A 16,402-nucleotide genomic window follows, 5' to 3' on the forward strand; every position below is an offset into this window, starting at 1 on the left:
TTTAACAAAGAAACGTAAAATGAGCAGAGAGGTGAGTGCTTCTGTGGCATTGTTACCTCGTGAAAACCCTCTATGTTTGGAACTAGGTTTAGAAACGCTTGTACTGCAGTACAACCACTGATGTGTTCTCAGTGAAGAGGGTCTCGTCTGGGGACTGGTCCTCATATGGATGCTGGTCTCATTCTCATGGGAGGATTTGTGGATTCACAGGCAGGATTATCTAGCATACTTAAGAGAGAACCTAAGACTATCAGGACCCCCTCCCCCATTGTAGGGTTTTCTTAAAATAAAAACTGTCAAGAAAATACAACCTACTTATAATTTACCAATTTTACATACAACGTTCATTCTTTAGTCCTGAGATATTAAGAAAATTTGTAAGCAGTCTATTTTCATGCAAAAAATATAATTTCTCATTCTTTACATTGGTTTTCTAGTATTTTGTATTTTAAATAACTGCATCAGGCTTGTGCTTAATACATGTGAAAAATAAAGAACAACTTATTTATTATGGCAGAAAAATTAATAATCATTGGTTCAAGGGAAATGCAATCTAACTTTAAGTGCTGATTTTAAATGGCTAAATGACTGTAAAACTCCCAGTAGAGATTTTTTTCCCCTTAGACTTGTGAGGAAGGCAGGGTATGGCTACTCCTTGGACCTCTGAGTTTGAGATCCTAGTACATGGAGCTAGGCTTCTATGCCACACCTGGCCAATCTCTGCCTTCTGGAGGGGAAGTCTCAATACTATGTAGAAAGACATCTTTTGTGGCAAATTGGGGAGATATATATGTCTGTTTTATAGCTTACTCTAGCAGGGTTAGTTTGTCCAAAGAAAAAATAATGTGAGAATTAGCAATACATTTTAGTAACAAATAGATAAAAGTGCCAAACATTTAAGAACGTATTTATGATAAAGGAACCAAGTCTCCGTGGTCTCTAGACTTTAAATGGTGGCCATCGGGATCATGACAAGTCTTAAGCATTTAGCCTTTTCCCTATATCGGTTAAAGAGAAACACAAACTTATTTTTCATCCCCTGAGATAAAATCGGGAAGTCTGAAGCAAGAGGGATTTTTCCACTGATTCATGCCTTTTCATTTCTTTCTTGTAATAGGTAGTACTCTGCAGAGGAGGAAGAGGGCATGGGATGCATTTAAGGCCCACTGTTAACTTTCTGAGCACATTCGTATCCTCCCATTAAGTGCGATGGTTTCCACACAGATTGTGAAGTTCAACAGAAACATAAAATCTTTCAAAAAAACAAACAATAAACAAAGCTTGTCTATAATTAATCACACCTAACTACAGTGAGACACAGATGGAATGAGGGTAGTTTTTAAAATCTTTTGCCTAAAACTGCACTGCTCAAAACACTGTTGGAATCAAAGTCAACTATGGGGTTTTAGTCAAGTAGAAGGACAGTGGAAAACAGATTTTAAAATTTGAAATGCAAAACTCCTTGCCCTTAAAATAATATAGATATCTAATTCAGGTAATGACGTTCAATTTTAATTCATTGAACATACATTAAATATTTTAAAAGCCAGTGCTTTTCAGATGTGGCTTTCTATGTGTTATTTGTCTCACCAGGAATGAATTAAATTCAGATTTAATGCAAACAGGGCTGAGAGTGGAGCTTGGCAGAACAGTACTTGCCTATCATGTATAAGGCCCTGGTTTTGCTTCTCCATGCTGTGAAAGAAATTAATGTGTACGAAATTGCTCATTTAGTCAATGTCAAATCAATAGGTACAACAGTGAGTTTTCAGAGAGATGATGTCCGAGGAATGTATAAAAAACTAAAGTACCTGACTAACTACATCAGTTGAAGCTAAGGTCATGACGTAACATGACTGGAACAGGTGTATGATCAATGATGCAGATCATCCAACAGGCCTGTGTGATGGAGGACGCAGGTTCCGACTGAGAACATTCACTCGCATGCCTGTTGGGACCATCTAACAGGCCTGTGTGATGATTCAGATTCCGACTGAGAACATTCACTTACAAGTAAGTTGGATTTCCCTCAGAGCTAAGGAGTTCTTGTCCTGCCACACCAATCATAGATACATTTGGGAAGATCACGTGACCTGCATGAGTTCTCTGTATACTTTCAGAGTCCTGTTCCACAGAAGAGAAGCACTTCCCTAGGGACCTTGCCCTCCTCGGGTGCACAACTGATAGTGCTGACTTGAACTGCACTGTCCATGGTACAGAGGCTTTTTGGTGACATCAGAATCTTGGTACCCAGATTTAGGGTGCATTTAAACATATGATACAATTAAGGTTTTATGGTTGATAGGAGCATCTGGAGAGTCTAGGAATGGAGTTATGCCATTAGCAGGGATTCCTCTATGTTGGGCTTCCATAGTTTTCTAGGGAAATTTTGAAGAAGTGCTTTGTACCATGTCATTGAAGAGTTATTTTATTTGGAAATAGCAGCTGTTCCTCCTCGCATTTGCTTTGATATCACATGAAAAGAAATCGAGGTGGTTCACAATTTCAGCCATATCGCATTTCCCAGACCTGGCACAGACATATTGAGAATAGAAAAGGAAAAGACTCCAGCAGAAACATAGGAACATGAATTGTTGCCCGCCCTGAGAAATCACTGAGAACCTTCCCCTAAATGTTTGCCAAGAGTCCATCTGCTAACAGTCAACAAACATCTTTTTAGCTTCCTTATGGTAAGAAGTAATGAACGTAACCCCTACCCATACTTACATAGATTCCGAATATTTCAGTGAGCTTGATAAATGAGAAAATTACTGAAAGACCTATGGGAGCTGTTAAATAGATATGATATTTGCTTTAAGAACAGCTGTGTTTCCGCTTTTCATGAAAAAAAAAAAAAAAGTAAAAGTCAGTGAGGAGGCTTTTGCATCGGCAAAGGTGCTCCCATCAGAGGATGGGAGTCAGGCCACATGGGAACGATCATGCTTTGTTTTGATGTGACTTCCTACACCTTGCTTTAAGTTTTAGGTCTGATCTAACTGTGATTGTTGACAGTTATTTAATGAGGTAGACCACATTGCCTAGACTTTCACTATATCTGGTTATTATTCCACGAATAATTAAGTACAATATATCAGTTATGTTTTTTCTTTATGTTTAATGGAATTCTGTGAACATTGAGAATATATTACTTTTAGTGGTACACAGTTCTTGAGAAAGTGTCTTGATTTGTTTTTTTTTACATTACCATTTGCGATAATTTTTTAGCAGCTTGCTACAATATCATTTAATAAAAATAAAGTGTACTCGGTGATGGTAGAGAAAATATTGTTAGAGACTTCTCGGGTCAGGAAAGGCTCAGTTGCAAAAATCAGGTGCTTGTTCACTTTGAGCTGTGGCATTCTGACTCCTTTCTCTCAAGAACAACTATAATATTGCTGCAAAGTTCGTTGGACTGAGAAAGACATCCTTGAACTTCACATGGACACTGAGTAGAGCTCTTCTATTTGCAGCTTGAAGTACTCTCTCAGCTCGGGTCTCTTAGCCTTCAGTGTAGGTGTCAGCAGGCCATTTTGAACTGAGAACATGTCATTATGGATATAAATGGCTTTAACCTAAAAAACCAAATGCAGAATATATCTTTAGTAGGAGTCAAACACAGCATTTATAGTATACAGGGCAAGAGTAAGCAGGCAGAGAGGAATAGGCATCTTGACTTAAGAATACCATGCTGAGTCAAAATTATATTCAAACACAGTCTATTTGATATATCTGAAACCCACCCTTTCCCCTTGCCACTCATTCATTCATTCATTCATTCAGCAACTTTACAGACATGAACAGTTTGTTTGGCTAGGCACCAAGAATACAAGGAATCCTAAATACCAACACCCTAAATGTATATTAGTGTTTACAGAGCAGACTGCAAGATGCTGGGCAATTTTTAACAGAATGAGCAGAGAATGAAGAGCACAGGCCCGAGGTAGGGCAATTAAAGCAAGGTGCTGTCAGGGAAGTCAGTGAAGATTTCACAATCAGATGAGTGCTCAAAAAATGAGTTGAGGTCAGGTATATATCTCTTAGCTAGTGCTTGACTATCAAGTATGATGCATGGGTTTGCTCCCCTAACATCCTGTAAAACCAGGAAGTGGTAGCACAAAACCAGCACTCAGGAGGTAGAGGCAAGAAAGACAGAAGTTCAAAGTCACCCTTGGACATACATCAAGTTGAAGTTCAGCTTGGGACACCCTGTCTTAAATAAACAGTCAAGCAGCAATGAGGGGAAAGTGGGTCGGGGAGGGTTCCACAGGCACAGTCATCAAGAACAAAACCAGAGTGAAGAAGCAGGATACACAAAGGGACAACCAAGTGGCTTCTTGTTGGGACATAGTGAAGTTAAGTGTGGTAGGGATGAGGCTGAAGGCATTAGACAGGCCAGTGGTAGAAAACGTTTAATTTTATTCCAAGCACAAGAGGGAAGGGCCAGAGACTTCTAAAGAAAGCAATGACACACATGTACATGCACTGTAGAACGAGCTCTCCAGGAGAAACTGGAAGATGGCTTTGAGGAGAGTTAAGAGTAGAAGCATATATCCCGTTCATTGGAGACAAGACAATCCACATAGAGCAGAGGCAGACACAGAGGTAGGTAAGCAGCTCAGAATGAGTTGGAGGCACAGGGACAAGATGCAGCGTGGAGGGAGGCTGCTGGGAGGACTCCCCAGCACCTGCTTTAGATGGCTGCCTAGGGATGATGTAACTTTTACAAAGAATGCAAAGGGAAATGAGGGGCGTGATGAATTAAATCAATATTCTACTGTGGACATTATTTTTTGAGACAGGATCTCATGTAGCTCAGACAGGCCTTATTCACCATGGAGCCGTGCATGATCTAAAACACAAGACCTCCCTTTCTCCCTCTCCTCAGTGCTGGGATAACAGGCACTGATAAACCACACCTGCTTTAGGCAGCAGTGGGGGGTGGCATAGAACTCAGGGTTCTGTGTATCCCAGACAAGTACTCTACCAACTGAGCTACATTCCTAGCCTATGCCACGAGCTTTTGTCAACTCTTTTCTTTTAGAGAGGGGCATGGAGGGAGCTGATCTAGTGTTCTCCCTGCTGCCTTCTATGAGGCGGGGACCAAGCTCCTCAGACAGTCTCTTTGCAAGGTGGATAGTGTACAAGAAAGGATGGAGGGATGGTCTAGGAGTGTCTCATAGGACTTCTGTCACGTGTGGCTCCAACAGGAAGACTTCTAGGCAATTGTTTGAGAATATTACGTCTGCCTCAGGGCTGAACATATGAGTGGCGTGATCTTTAAGAAATTGTGTCCTGCTAACTAGGGCCAAATTAAGTGATTTCTGCTGAGGTAATGCACTCATATTATTAAACATTGTTCTAACACATACTTTAAAACTTATATCAAAATGTGTGTGCTGAAATACTCATAGGGGTTCAGGTATAGTTTTAGGTAACTAATGTTCATCGAGCACCTACAACATGTTGTGTACTATGTTCGGCATCAGGGATACAAGGAAAAACAAATAGTAGCTCTTACATGGAACCTGCAGTTCAATGAGAGATGCTAGCATTTGACAGACCTGTGTGGGGATGAGCTCTGGGGGAGGACTACCAGTTGCTCCTCTGGTCTCCATGCTCCACTCTCCCCACGCTAATAGAACCCTGACTTAGTTGGATCCAGAATCCATACCATGACTGTCATGTTCTCTGATTTCTTAGCTCTGCTTTTCAGCTACAGGCTAGCCATAAGATCCATATTTGGTTACTAGTCAAGAAAAAAAGATTCACACACCCTAGGCTTGCCAGGGTTTGAGCCGTTTCATTATTACGTTTCTCTTCATTGCTGTGACCAAAATGCCTGACAGAATCAATATAAAGGGAGACCAGTGTCTTCTGGCTCGTGGTTTCAGGGGATCGAGTTCCTCATGGCAGGGAGGCTGACACAACGCCTCCATCAGTGGCAGTGGGAGGGAGGCTGACACTTGTTCACATGGTGGTGGATGGAAAGCAGAGAGATTAGACCAGAACAAGGGGTATTTGTTCAAAGACTTCGGGGACTTACTTCTGCCAATCAGGTCTCACTTCTTAAAAGATCTGTGACCTTTCCAAAATAGTGCTACAGGTTAGAAACTGAGTGCTCAAAACATGAGCCCGTGAGAGACAGGGTTCGTTAAAAAGGCATGTTTGGGCTGAACTGTGAAGAGTAAGTCGACTTTGGCCAAATGTAGACAGCCAGGGAGTGGGTGGAGCAGGCTGCTCTGTGGCCCTGTCGGAAGCATGTGCTCAGGCAGAGGCAGTGATGTTTAAATCTCTGCAGCCTATTACAGATGTGATACGTGTGACATAGAAGAGAGATGGGTCTGGAAAGAACATCCATACTGGAAAGAGCAGTATGCATTGCTAGCGAGTTTGGTCATGACTCTTGACATGGCTTTTAAACATGGGAAACTGAGCCAAAATGGTTCTTTGGAAAGATGACTCTTAAGATGGATCAAGAAGCCAGGAAGCTGTCTCTGATATTAACAGTACATCATCCTAGCAGGTGGCTATTTAGAGGTGACAAAGAATTCTTTACTCAAAAACTCCATTATATTCATTGAATTTTTTTATACATATACACAAAAATCCCACAAAAACCTCAAGACAAAAAAATTGCCTAATTGCGAATGTATTAAAAAAGAGGAGTTTTATTATTCATTTATGTTCATGATCTCTCTCTCTCTCTCTCTCTCTCTCTCTCTCTCTCTCTCTCTCTCTCTCTCTCTGGTGTTTTGTCTGCATGTAGGTCTGTGCGACATGTGCATGCAGTGCCTGCAGAGACCAGAAGAGGGCATCATATCTCTTGGCACTGGAGTTACAGACAGTTGTGAGCCTCCTTGTGGGTGCTGGGAATCAAAACCAGGTTCTCCTGAAAAGCAACAACTTCTCTTAACCACTAAGCCATCTTTCCAAGTCTATTTGTATGTATCTGTGTATGTATGTATGTATGTATGGATGAATAGATGGATGAAATAGATGGATGAATAGATGGATGAAATAGATGGATGAATAGATGGATGAATGGATGGATTTTTTGTTTTTCATTATACATCCCTGGTTGGCCTGCAACTCACTACATAAACTCACAGGGGATCTACCTGCTCTGCCTCCTGAGTGCACTACCATGCCTGGGTCTTTCTAGCTTTTAATAAAATTTATAAAAGAAATAGAAAGAAAATGCCTAATATTAGCCTTCTATCTTGAAACTTGTCATTGAAATGAGATTTATAGAGCTTTCATTAAAAAAAAAAAATCCATAACATTCAAACATTGCATTGGAAAATAAGACCTCTAAAGTCTCCAACTATGTTATCTCATAAGACCACAAACTTCCCAGGGGCTGGCAGGATGGTTCCTTGGTTAAGAGCATCGGTTGCTTTTCTGAGATCCCAAGTTCTATTACCAGCACCCACTTGGCAGCTCACAACCATCTGTAACTTCATATTCAGAGGATCTTATGCCCTCTGCTGGCCCCGGAGGGAACTGTACTGTAGTGCATGAAGATATATTCAAGCAAAACACCCATACCCAATTTAAATGTGTGTGTGTGTGTGTGTGTGTGTGTGTGTGTGTGTGTGTGTGTAATCTCAGAAACTTAAAAAAAGCAACAACAAAAAACAAACCTTTGTATTCTGAAGAACCATACCAGTTGAAGTTTTTCAAAGATATTAACTCAAGTTTTCTTGTAGATAATAAACAAAAAATAAATCATTTAAGATGGAAGATGGAAAGAAAGATAAACACATCCATGAATCAGAAAAATGATCAATCCATCTCTAAATTGATTCTGTAGGTATCCATTTCAATGAAAAGCAACACAATATGACTAAGGAGAATTTCACTGATTAGAAGTTGAAAAAAATCTATGTGTCAAACTTTATTTTGCATTGTTTATGCAAGTTAGTGAGGCACTCAAATAACAAGAAAATTATTAATTCACAATGAAATGTGCTCAAATATCTGCTAGCCATCTACTTGTTGATAGGATGGTTTAAGTGTATCCCATTCACTTATTAATCTACTTATTAAGCTACACATCTTTTAAAGACCTCTGTAAATTACTAATGGCTGACCTATTTCTTAGAATTGCATGTTTCTGGAAATTATGTCACAATAAATTCATTTTTTTTCTAATTCAAAGTTTAGTACAAGTGACCTAGTTGTATACAACTAAAGTTTATACAGGATAACTTAAACTCTGGATGTCATTCTTCGTGTGTTTAGAGCTAATTCTTCAAGGCTGGACAGGTGGGTGAGCAGGTGAGAGCACTTACTGCTCTTGCAGAGGACACAGGTTTGGTTCCCAGCACCTCACAACCATCCTGGGGATGTGGCACCATCTTCTAGCCTCTACCCATACTACATGGGTAGTACATACCCATGTAGTGTACTTACATACATGCAGGCTAGACAAGTCTCACTACATAGCTCTGGGTTGGGCCTGAGTCTATGATCCTCCTGTCTTGGGAGGTTGACCTTTTGTGTTTGTTTGTTTGTTTGTTTGTTTGGGACAAGGTCCTAAAGCCTCAGTTGGTCTGGAACTTGCTTTGTAGTTGGGACATCCTTGAATTTCTGATCTCTCTGTATCTACTTTTCACCTGCTGGGATTATATAAACATACTGCCTCCATGCCTAGTATATGTAGTGCTGGGATCAAATCCAGGGCTACACCCCCAACCTCTGGCCATTTATTTTTGAAAAGGGAAAAGACCAAGACAAACATGGACTGTGGATCAATTGGGACAACTTCTGTGAAGGCCAGCCTGTGTTGGGAGTACACCTTCCTCTGGCTGGACAGGAGCCCTGTCATTTGTTTTGCTATGGTCTGCTGAGGCTCTGTGTGCCGGGGAGGATGGCATAAAGCAGTGAGGACAGAATGACAGAGAAAACCAAGAGGTGACAATCTTGGCAACAAAACCGAGATCTCTGGGATGCCACATGACTTTCCTGCATCTGAGGTTGCCATGGTGAGGGCAGATTATTAGAGCAGAAACTAGACAGGGCACATGGATACTCAAGAACTCTCTTTTCTCACTAGTGTTCTAACCAAAGGCACTGAAAAACACTGCAATTTTAAGGTTCCTAAAATAACCCTAAGAATATCACACACATACATGCATATTCTCTCTCTCTCTCTCTCTCTCCTTTTCTCTCTCTCCCTCCCTCCCTTCTCCCTCCCTCCCCCACTCCTAACCCCATTTTGGTTTTTATCATTGCGTCTTGTGCAGGTTATACATCTCAGCACCAACAGATGGCGTACAGGGCTTGGGAATTCCCAAGGGTGTCACATCTCTAGATGGTCCTTTACATTGCCCCAGGCTGCAGGGTCTGGAACCACTCAGGGGCAGCCTCTGAACCATATGGCCACATGTGACCCAGTCACACAGATCCTCATTAAAGAAAGACCACAAAATAAGCCCTACCAAGTTTGGAAATTGAAATAACCATAGTGGCAAAAACGGACTGTCTACTCTGAAAAGTACCTCAGGCAGCCAGCATGCTTTTTAGTCAAGCTTTAGCTGTCCTAAGACACTTACTGACAAGCGAAAGTTTGTTTCTCAAACTGGTTAAATTTAAACATCTGTTCCAAGAGAAAAAACAATCTTAAACACTGAAACTATGTTTAGATTTCTCTAGCTTGAATGAAGAAATGAAAACCTAAGCTAGATATGGTAGTTAGCTCACGCCTGTAATCCTAACATGTGCGAGGCTGTGGCGGGAGTTCAGGACCAGCCTGGGCTACATAATAAGTAGCAGGCCAGCCTGCTCTGACCTGAAACCATTATAGCATGAGCCCCTGTCCAAAACCAAACAACACAACAATAAAAAGAGAAATCTTTGTACATAAACATTTTAATTCAGATTAAACATAAGAATTTTACATTTAAAACCAACTTTAAAATAGTTAGTTGTAGGCTATCATCAAAACAGCATACAAAATTTAAAACTGCTTATAAGCCTTGCAGATCCCTCATACTATATTTTTGGGAAATTTTGATGGAAAACATATTTGTTTGTTGTTTTTGAGACAGGGTCTCTCTACAGAGCCCTGGCTGTCCTGAAACTATGTAGATCAGGTTGGCCTTGAATTCAAAGAGAGCTACCTCCCACGTGCTGGAATTAAAGGCATGTGCCACCAAACCCTTTGAAAAAGCAGTGCTTGAAAAAAATTTTGCTGCATTTCTCTCTCTCTCTCTCTCTCTCTCTCTCTCTCTCTCTCTCTCTCTCTCTCTGTGTGTGTGTGTGTGTGTGTGTGTGTGTGCAAGCATACACTCAGAACACACATGCATGTACAAATATGCACATATATGTGTGGAGTTCAGAGGTCAACTTTCAGGAGTTGGTTCTCTCCTCCCATTATATGAGACACAGGAACTAAACTCAGGTCATCTGGTGTGACAACAAGCACCTTTACCTGCTGAGTCATCTCGCTGTCCCCAAAGAACAATTATGAATGCTGATTTTATAAAAGACGATTATCCCAAAATCCAAAGGATACAATTTTTATCAGCATGTTACTTTTTTTCTGCTTGGAACCTTCTTCTCTTTGGCTTTTACTTAAGAGCATAGATGATACCAGGAAGGTGGACTGAGCATGCTCAGCTACAGAAAGTCTCAGAGGAACTGAGTGTCCTTTGTTTGCAGGTGCTTTGCTTCCTCCTCCTTTGCAAAAGGCCACTGAGCTGATAGTGTCCTCCTAGCAAGTAAGCTTGCCTGCAGCTGCTAAGACAGCAGTGCCCATAAAAGTAAAAATAAGGTAGGGTGCTTGGGAGCCTGACCAGGCCCACGTGATCTACCAGTGACAGCAAGGCTTCTATTTCAGCCTTATGATCGCCTGTAGTTATAAGGGCAACAAGCACAGCCTTACTTATCCAGCGACCTATTTTAGCTCAGGAGCAGAAGGTTGCAGTTGGCTCAAAACAGCCCTTCAGGGGGTCTTTTTGTGTGTAGCCTTCTAGCTGGCCACATACCAGACAGAGAGAGAGAGAGAGCCCAGGTCAGGGTCACCATACTTCTATGCAAAGGAATATAATGGGTGTGAGAAAGGTCACAGTTACCTGTTCAAAAGAATGCAGTCCACTCTCTTTCCCCAACATCACCATGTCATCCAGAATGGCTTTCTTCAATTCCTGAATTGAACCATGTAAGTGAAACAATAACACATTTCAAAACAGGGATGGGGGGGGTAGCGCGGCAGAGGGAACAAAGTTTTAAATTAAGGTCAACCAGTGAGAGAGCAGACCCATGCTCTCTCCGTCCCATCCCTGTTGAGGATAACCTGGTGCATGCCAATCGCTGCTGCTCTCCAGGACAGAAAGGAGGCAAATGACCCAAGAGGTCACCGTAAGTGCATTAGGGCATGCTTTGTTTTAAGTGGTCTGTTGGTCAGTGTGGAAGTGCTGCCACCCCCTATGCAAGCTCAGGGATGGGGGGGGTGCAGAGTGGGGTACATAGAACCAGAGATGGCAGCCTATGTCTGATGCTGAAACACAGAACAGCAACCCTCCCTAGATGTATGTCAAGATAATTCCATAATGGTGGGAGTGGGGATGCTTTAAGCAGAAAGAACTGTGTTACTGTTTTCGTTCTATTGCTACCTTTTAACCCAGTACACATGAGACCCACCTTCCCTAGGCAAGGGCAGGACGAGTGGGTCAGAGAGCCTGTGTTCTCATCGGACTCGGCTGTGAACCAGCTGTGTGGTCTGGGACAAATCACCCTTCCAAGCTAAGAAGCAGTGGGGTTAGATAAACTTTGTGTCCCTGGTCCCAAGAACCCAATGGTTTACTCCATTTCTAAAAAGAGAGCAGGGATGTCTTCAACAACCACAAAAGGATGAATCTCTGGCTTAGGGTTCCTACAGTGTGTAAAGTAATGCCAGACACCTCTTATGCATTTAGGTTTCATGGTCGTCAGCTTTTCTGTCTTCTTGTTATGTGACTTATAAAACTCTCAGCAGTCTGTCAGGAGGCTCCTGGGGGTACAGACCTTATTTGTGCAGAGTTCCTGATAGGTCCCTTCGATTCCTTTCTTCTGAGCCCAGGAAGGCATGACTTCAGGGTCAGGCACGACAATGCCAACCAGAAAGGCCTACAAAGCCCACCAGAAAAGCACAGTCATGACAAAAGTTTTTAGAGCTCTCATTTGTGGTCCAGCATTAAAAATAATCTCTTGGCATTCTCAGACTCCACCCTTTTCTAAAAATAAGTCTACAGTTATGAAACATTTGTTCAGAGGTTATAAAACACTTCCACTAGTGTGCTACATGGTCCTGGCTGATCACATCTGATACAGGCCTGCTCAGTGATTAAGTATTTGATTAGCTTGCCTGAGGCCCTGAGTTTAAGCTCCAGTTCCAAAAGCCAAAAATTAAACACACACACACACACAATCACACACACAATCACACACACAACCACACACACAATCACACACACAATCACACACACAATCACACACACATACACTCACACACATGTACACATACATGCACAATCACACACACACACACGCACACAATCACACACACAATCACACACACACACACACACACACGCACGCACGCACTTCTGATATACCCCTAGATTTTCATGTCAATCTCAGATCTGCATGCACATCTTGGAGGATACTAATCTAATAACTTTTGATTGATCCAAATTCTGTGAGCCAAAACATTTCCCAGAACTTCCAAACTACTTCCAATTTACTCATGAAGAACTGTTTTAAAATTTTTTGGCTATTTTCTTTAAAAGTGATTTAAGGTTTAATTATATAAACAAATGCACAGGATAGAATAGAGTCAGCAACTCTGATACCATAGAATATCTTTTTGTTTTTTTTCTGACCGTGACCTAAATGATATCGACAGCAAATTTTAATACTGATAAGCAATATTATCATCAGTAACATTCCTTGCATTACTATATTAATCTACCTGCTCAGTTGATTTGTGTATTAAAAACTGAAACAGCAGTATTCAGACGGTGGGGTATCTCAGTGGTAGAGTGCCTGCTAAGCATGCAGTAAGGCCCTGAGTTCAGCAGCACAGCAACACACACACACACACACACACACACACACACACACACACACAATCAGAAAAGCAAAAATACTGAATTTTCATTTAATATCTTGTTTCAAGAAACCCTTCCTTTCCTCCATAGATGTTAGTGGGCATACATTAAAGGTTACTGGAAATGTCTATGGCTATGTCTTCAAGGAACTCACTGCAGTTAACCAAATCCTAAGTAATTAAGATTTCTTCTGTGCTTTTGCTTTGAGGCCAAGGCTGCCCTCAAACTCATGATCCTTTTAACCTCTGCATGCATCACCGTGCCTGGTTTTATGTGGTGCTGGGCACAGAACCCAGGACTTGCTTGCCAGGCAAGTGCTCTGCTCAGTGAGTTTGATTCCCAAGCCCCGTAATTTCTCTTTTAGAAAGGAATTTTTCCTCTTGACTAGAAATGTATCGGTGAGTCCTGATGGTTGACTAGAAATCAAAATGTAATCTGGAGGTTCTGGCAGGCCGGTATGCACCGGAGCACTGGAGCAGTGGTGCTCACCTTTAAGCTGTCCCCGTGGACATAGATTTGCGCCACAGGTTCACTCCGGATGTAGATGTTCTCAATCTTCTCTGGCGCAACGTATTCCCCCTGAGCAAGTTTAAATATGTGCTTTTTCCGATCGATGATTTTAAGCGTTCCCTCCTGTGGAGTGGAACAGACAGCTTCCTAAGACAGCGCTCCCATTTCCAAACTGGAGCCGCCCCTCCTCGGCGCAGACTTACCCTATACACCCCAGCACCCCAGAGCTGTTCCGCTCTGTGTCTACAGAGATATTGCATGGGGCTTGATGGAGCCATCGCCCACCACAGGTGAGTGACAAGCCAGTTCTGCTGGGCCCTGAGCATCCACCATCCCTTCTTCTGTATCTGTATCGGCCTTACCAGCCCTTCCTACTTCCCCAGCCACCCTCATCCCACCCCGCACCCTGAAGCAGGCATTTATCTATCTGCCTCTGCACAGATCCATGTCTGTCCCACCAGGGCTCCTCTTGCCCAGGCCCATGCTCCAGCTGCACCTTGTTTCTCACCAACATCTCCAGATCCACTCTCTTTGACCTCACTAGAGTCTATATTGCCCCAGCTACTGCCCCAATCCCAGAGTGCCTTCACAGATTCTTCAGAGAGCTGGTGATCACCCAACCACTAGATCGTCTCCTAGTCCAGGGAGGGCAGGAAATGAGTGCCGGTGCCAGTGGCTTCCAGGAGTCTTCACCTCACTGACCCTGGGACCTTTTGAGTTCCTGGGGTGATGAAGTGGTGCATAACCCATTTATCTCTGGGAACAGCACACCAAGGATAAACATTTCCATATGCTTAAGTTGCTGGCTAGATCTCTTCACAGGCTCCCAGACCTCAACATGGTCAGTGGCTCCTATCAGGCTGTGAAAATCTGTCCACCCAGGATATGGCTCACCCAGAATGAGGCTCTTTGAGATTGTTGTCCTCACTGCCCTAGCCTGGGGTCATCCCTGTCTGCCTTACCTCTCCCTCTCTCTCCCTCCTCCCTCTCACTCTCTTTTTCCCTCTCAGCTCAGGCCCATCAGTCTTTACACATAGACTCCCTCACCCTCACCTCTTTTTCCTCCTCCCACGGAAACCAACCACATCCTGGCAGACAGACTCCTGCATACCCTCTATGCCCACATCAACTGTCCAGTCCTCCAGGGCCAGAGCAATCTCTCCAGGAAAGGAAAAGAACGTGGGCCTGTTTTTCTCGACACTAGGGCTGGATCCCCAATGTTTCCCCTACACTAGCTTCTTTAGTCTTCATAGCCACAGCTGGCTGTTGCCAGCTCTGCTCCTCTAATGAAGAAAATGAGGGTCCGTTAATTAATCTTCATTAGTCAGGAATTAGTTAACTCCTCCAACAGCCATGGGGCTAGGAAACAGAGGACACAGGGTTGAGATCCAGGACTTTCTGAATTAGAGGACTTCTTCATCTATAACTATAAAACAATAATTTTTAAACACACAAATGTTTCTTAAACATAATCACTGAAGCTTTGCACATGGTCTTCTAAAAAAAAAAAAAATGGGGCAAAAAAATAGGTCAAAAAACATTGCCCATCTGCTCATTTTAATCAAGCTGATGCCAAAATCAGAGTCTCATCTTAGAAGAAAAATTACAGATTGATCTTGTTTATGGATAGAGACAAAAAGGCACAAACACATGTGTAGGAGAACAGTATGAAAGTCACATCATAGCCATGATGAACTTAAGCCACGAATGCACAATTAGCCTGACGGGAGAGACATAGAAAGAATAAATAGTCATTTCAAATGGAAGAACAATTTCAATGAAGATTCAGTCTTATTTAGAAATGATGGTAACTTTTGATTCTGACTCCATGGCTGCTGGCCGCTGTTTGAGTGTCTTGGGTCTGAGCACCCCAGCTGCTTCATGGGAGTCTATTCACTCACTTCCTGCCATGCCCTGAAACGGTGGTGGCCTCATTGAGGCTCAGTGCCTTAGATTTGACTATTTATTGTTCTGGGACATGTATAGGATTTCTTTATGAAGACATGCATAGTATTTTCTATATGAAAAAAAATATAGGAGCCAGGGATTGTGGCACATGTCTGTAATCCCAACAATTGGGAGGTTGGGACACATTTGAGTTTAGCCAGGGTTATACACAGGGCTAAACAGAAAGACTTCTCAAGAACCCCAGCAGCATCAGCACCACCACCACCAGCAGCAGCATCACCAGCAGCAGCAGCACCACCACCACCACCAGCACCACCATCATAACTGCCATTACCACCAATACACAAAAGCAAAAAATGATGAAATTGATTGCAGGGCCTTGAGTCTCAATTGGCTTATGGGACAACCCTCCCACCAAGGGTGTCCATGTCCCACAGGGCTTCTCCAGCCCCTCTCCTACACATCTGTGGGCCTTTTGTTGGAGCTGACTGTCTATTGATCCTGTCCTGGCCGTCTCTTCTAGTCTCTCTTTTCCCCTTGGCCTAAGAGTCAGGTCCAGTAAGTATCTTTTCTCTGCTTCTTTCCTCAACCCTACTCATGCCAAAAACAAACATAAAAATAAAAATGCATGTCTTCCCTGAGCAGAGTTCTTGTCCCAGAGAATACACCAGAGACTTGTCCTTGTCTGCTACTTGCATGAAGGTTTCTCAGAGGCAATTGCACAGGCCCAGACAAAGGCACACTGGCTCATCTGGCCTCACAGCCAGGAAGAGAGCTCGTATTGCTCATATACCTGATAAACTCAACACCCAGGTTCTAACCAAAAAGCAGCAACCTTCCAGACACACAGAGAGGTCCTCTGGCTGAGTGACACCAGGCAAGGGCTCTGC

At 42.7% G+C, this 16,402-nt stretch overlaps 1 protein-coding gene across 5 annotated transcripts in view; it reads right to left on the minus strand.

Annotated features, from left to right (window-relative positions):
* Positions 1-3,095: 3,095 nt before the first annotated feature.
* Acsl6 (acyl-CoA synthetase long chain family member 6) overlaps positions 3,096-16,402 on the minus strand; it is a 57,198-nt gene continuing 43,891 nt past the window's right edge. For all 5 annotated transcript variants that reach the window (XM_034504379.2, XM_034504377.2, XM_034504378.1 and 2 more), the window contains exons 18-21: positions 13,584-13,727; positions 12,010-12,111; positions 11,079-11,150; positions 3,096-3,572 (exon numbers count right to left, since the gene is read on the minus strand). In XM_034504379.2, the coding sequence (XP_034360270.1) occupies positions 3,435-3,572; positions 11,079-11,150; positions 12,010-12,111; positions 13,584-13,727 (456 nt within the window). In that variant the 3' untranslated portion in view covers positions 3,096-3,434. The remainder of the gene's footprint in view (positions 3,573-11,078; positions 11,151-12,009; positions 12,112-13,583; positions 13,728-16,402) is intronic.

Source organism: Arvicanthis niloticus, chromosome 6, assembly GCF_011762505.2.
Source record: "Arvicanthis niloticus isolate mArvNil1 chromosome 6, mArvNil1.pat.X, whole genome shotgun sequence".
NCBI classification, from domain to species: Eukaryota; Metazoa; Chordata; class Mammalia; order Rodentia; family Muridae; genus Arvicanthis; species Arvicanthis niloticus.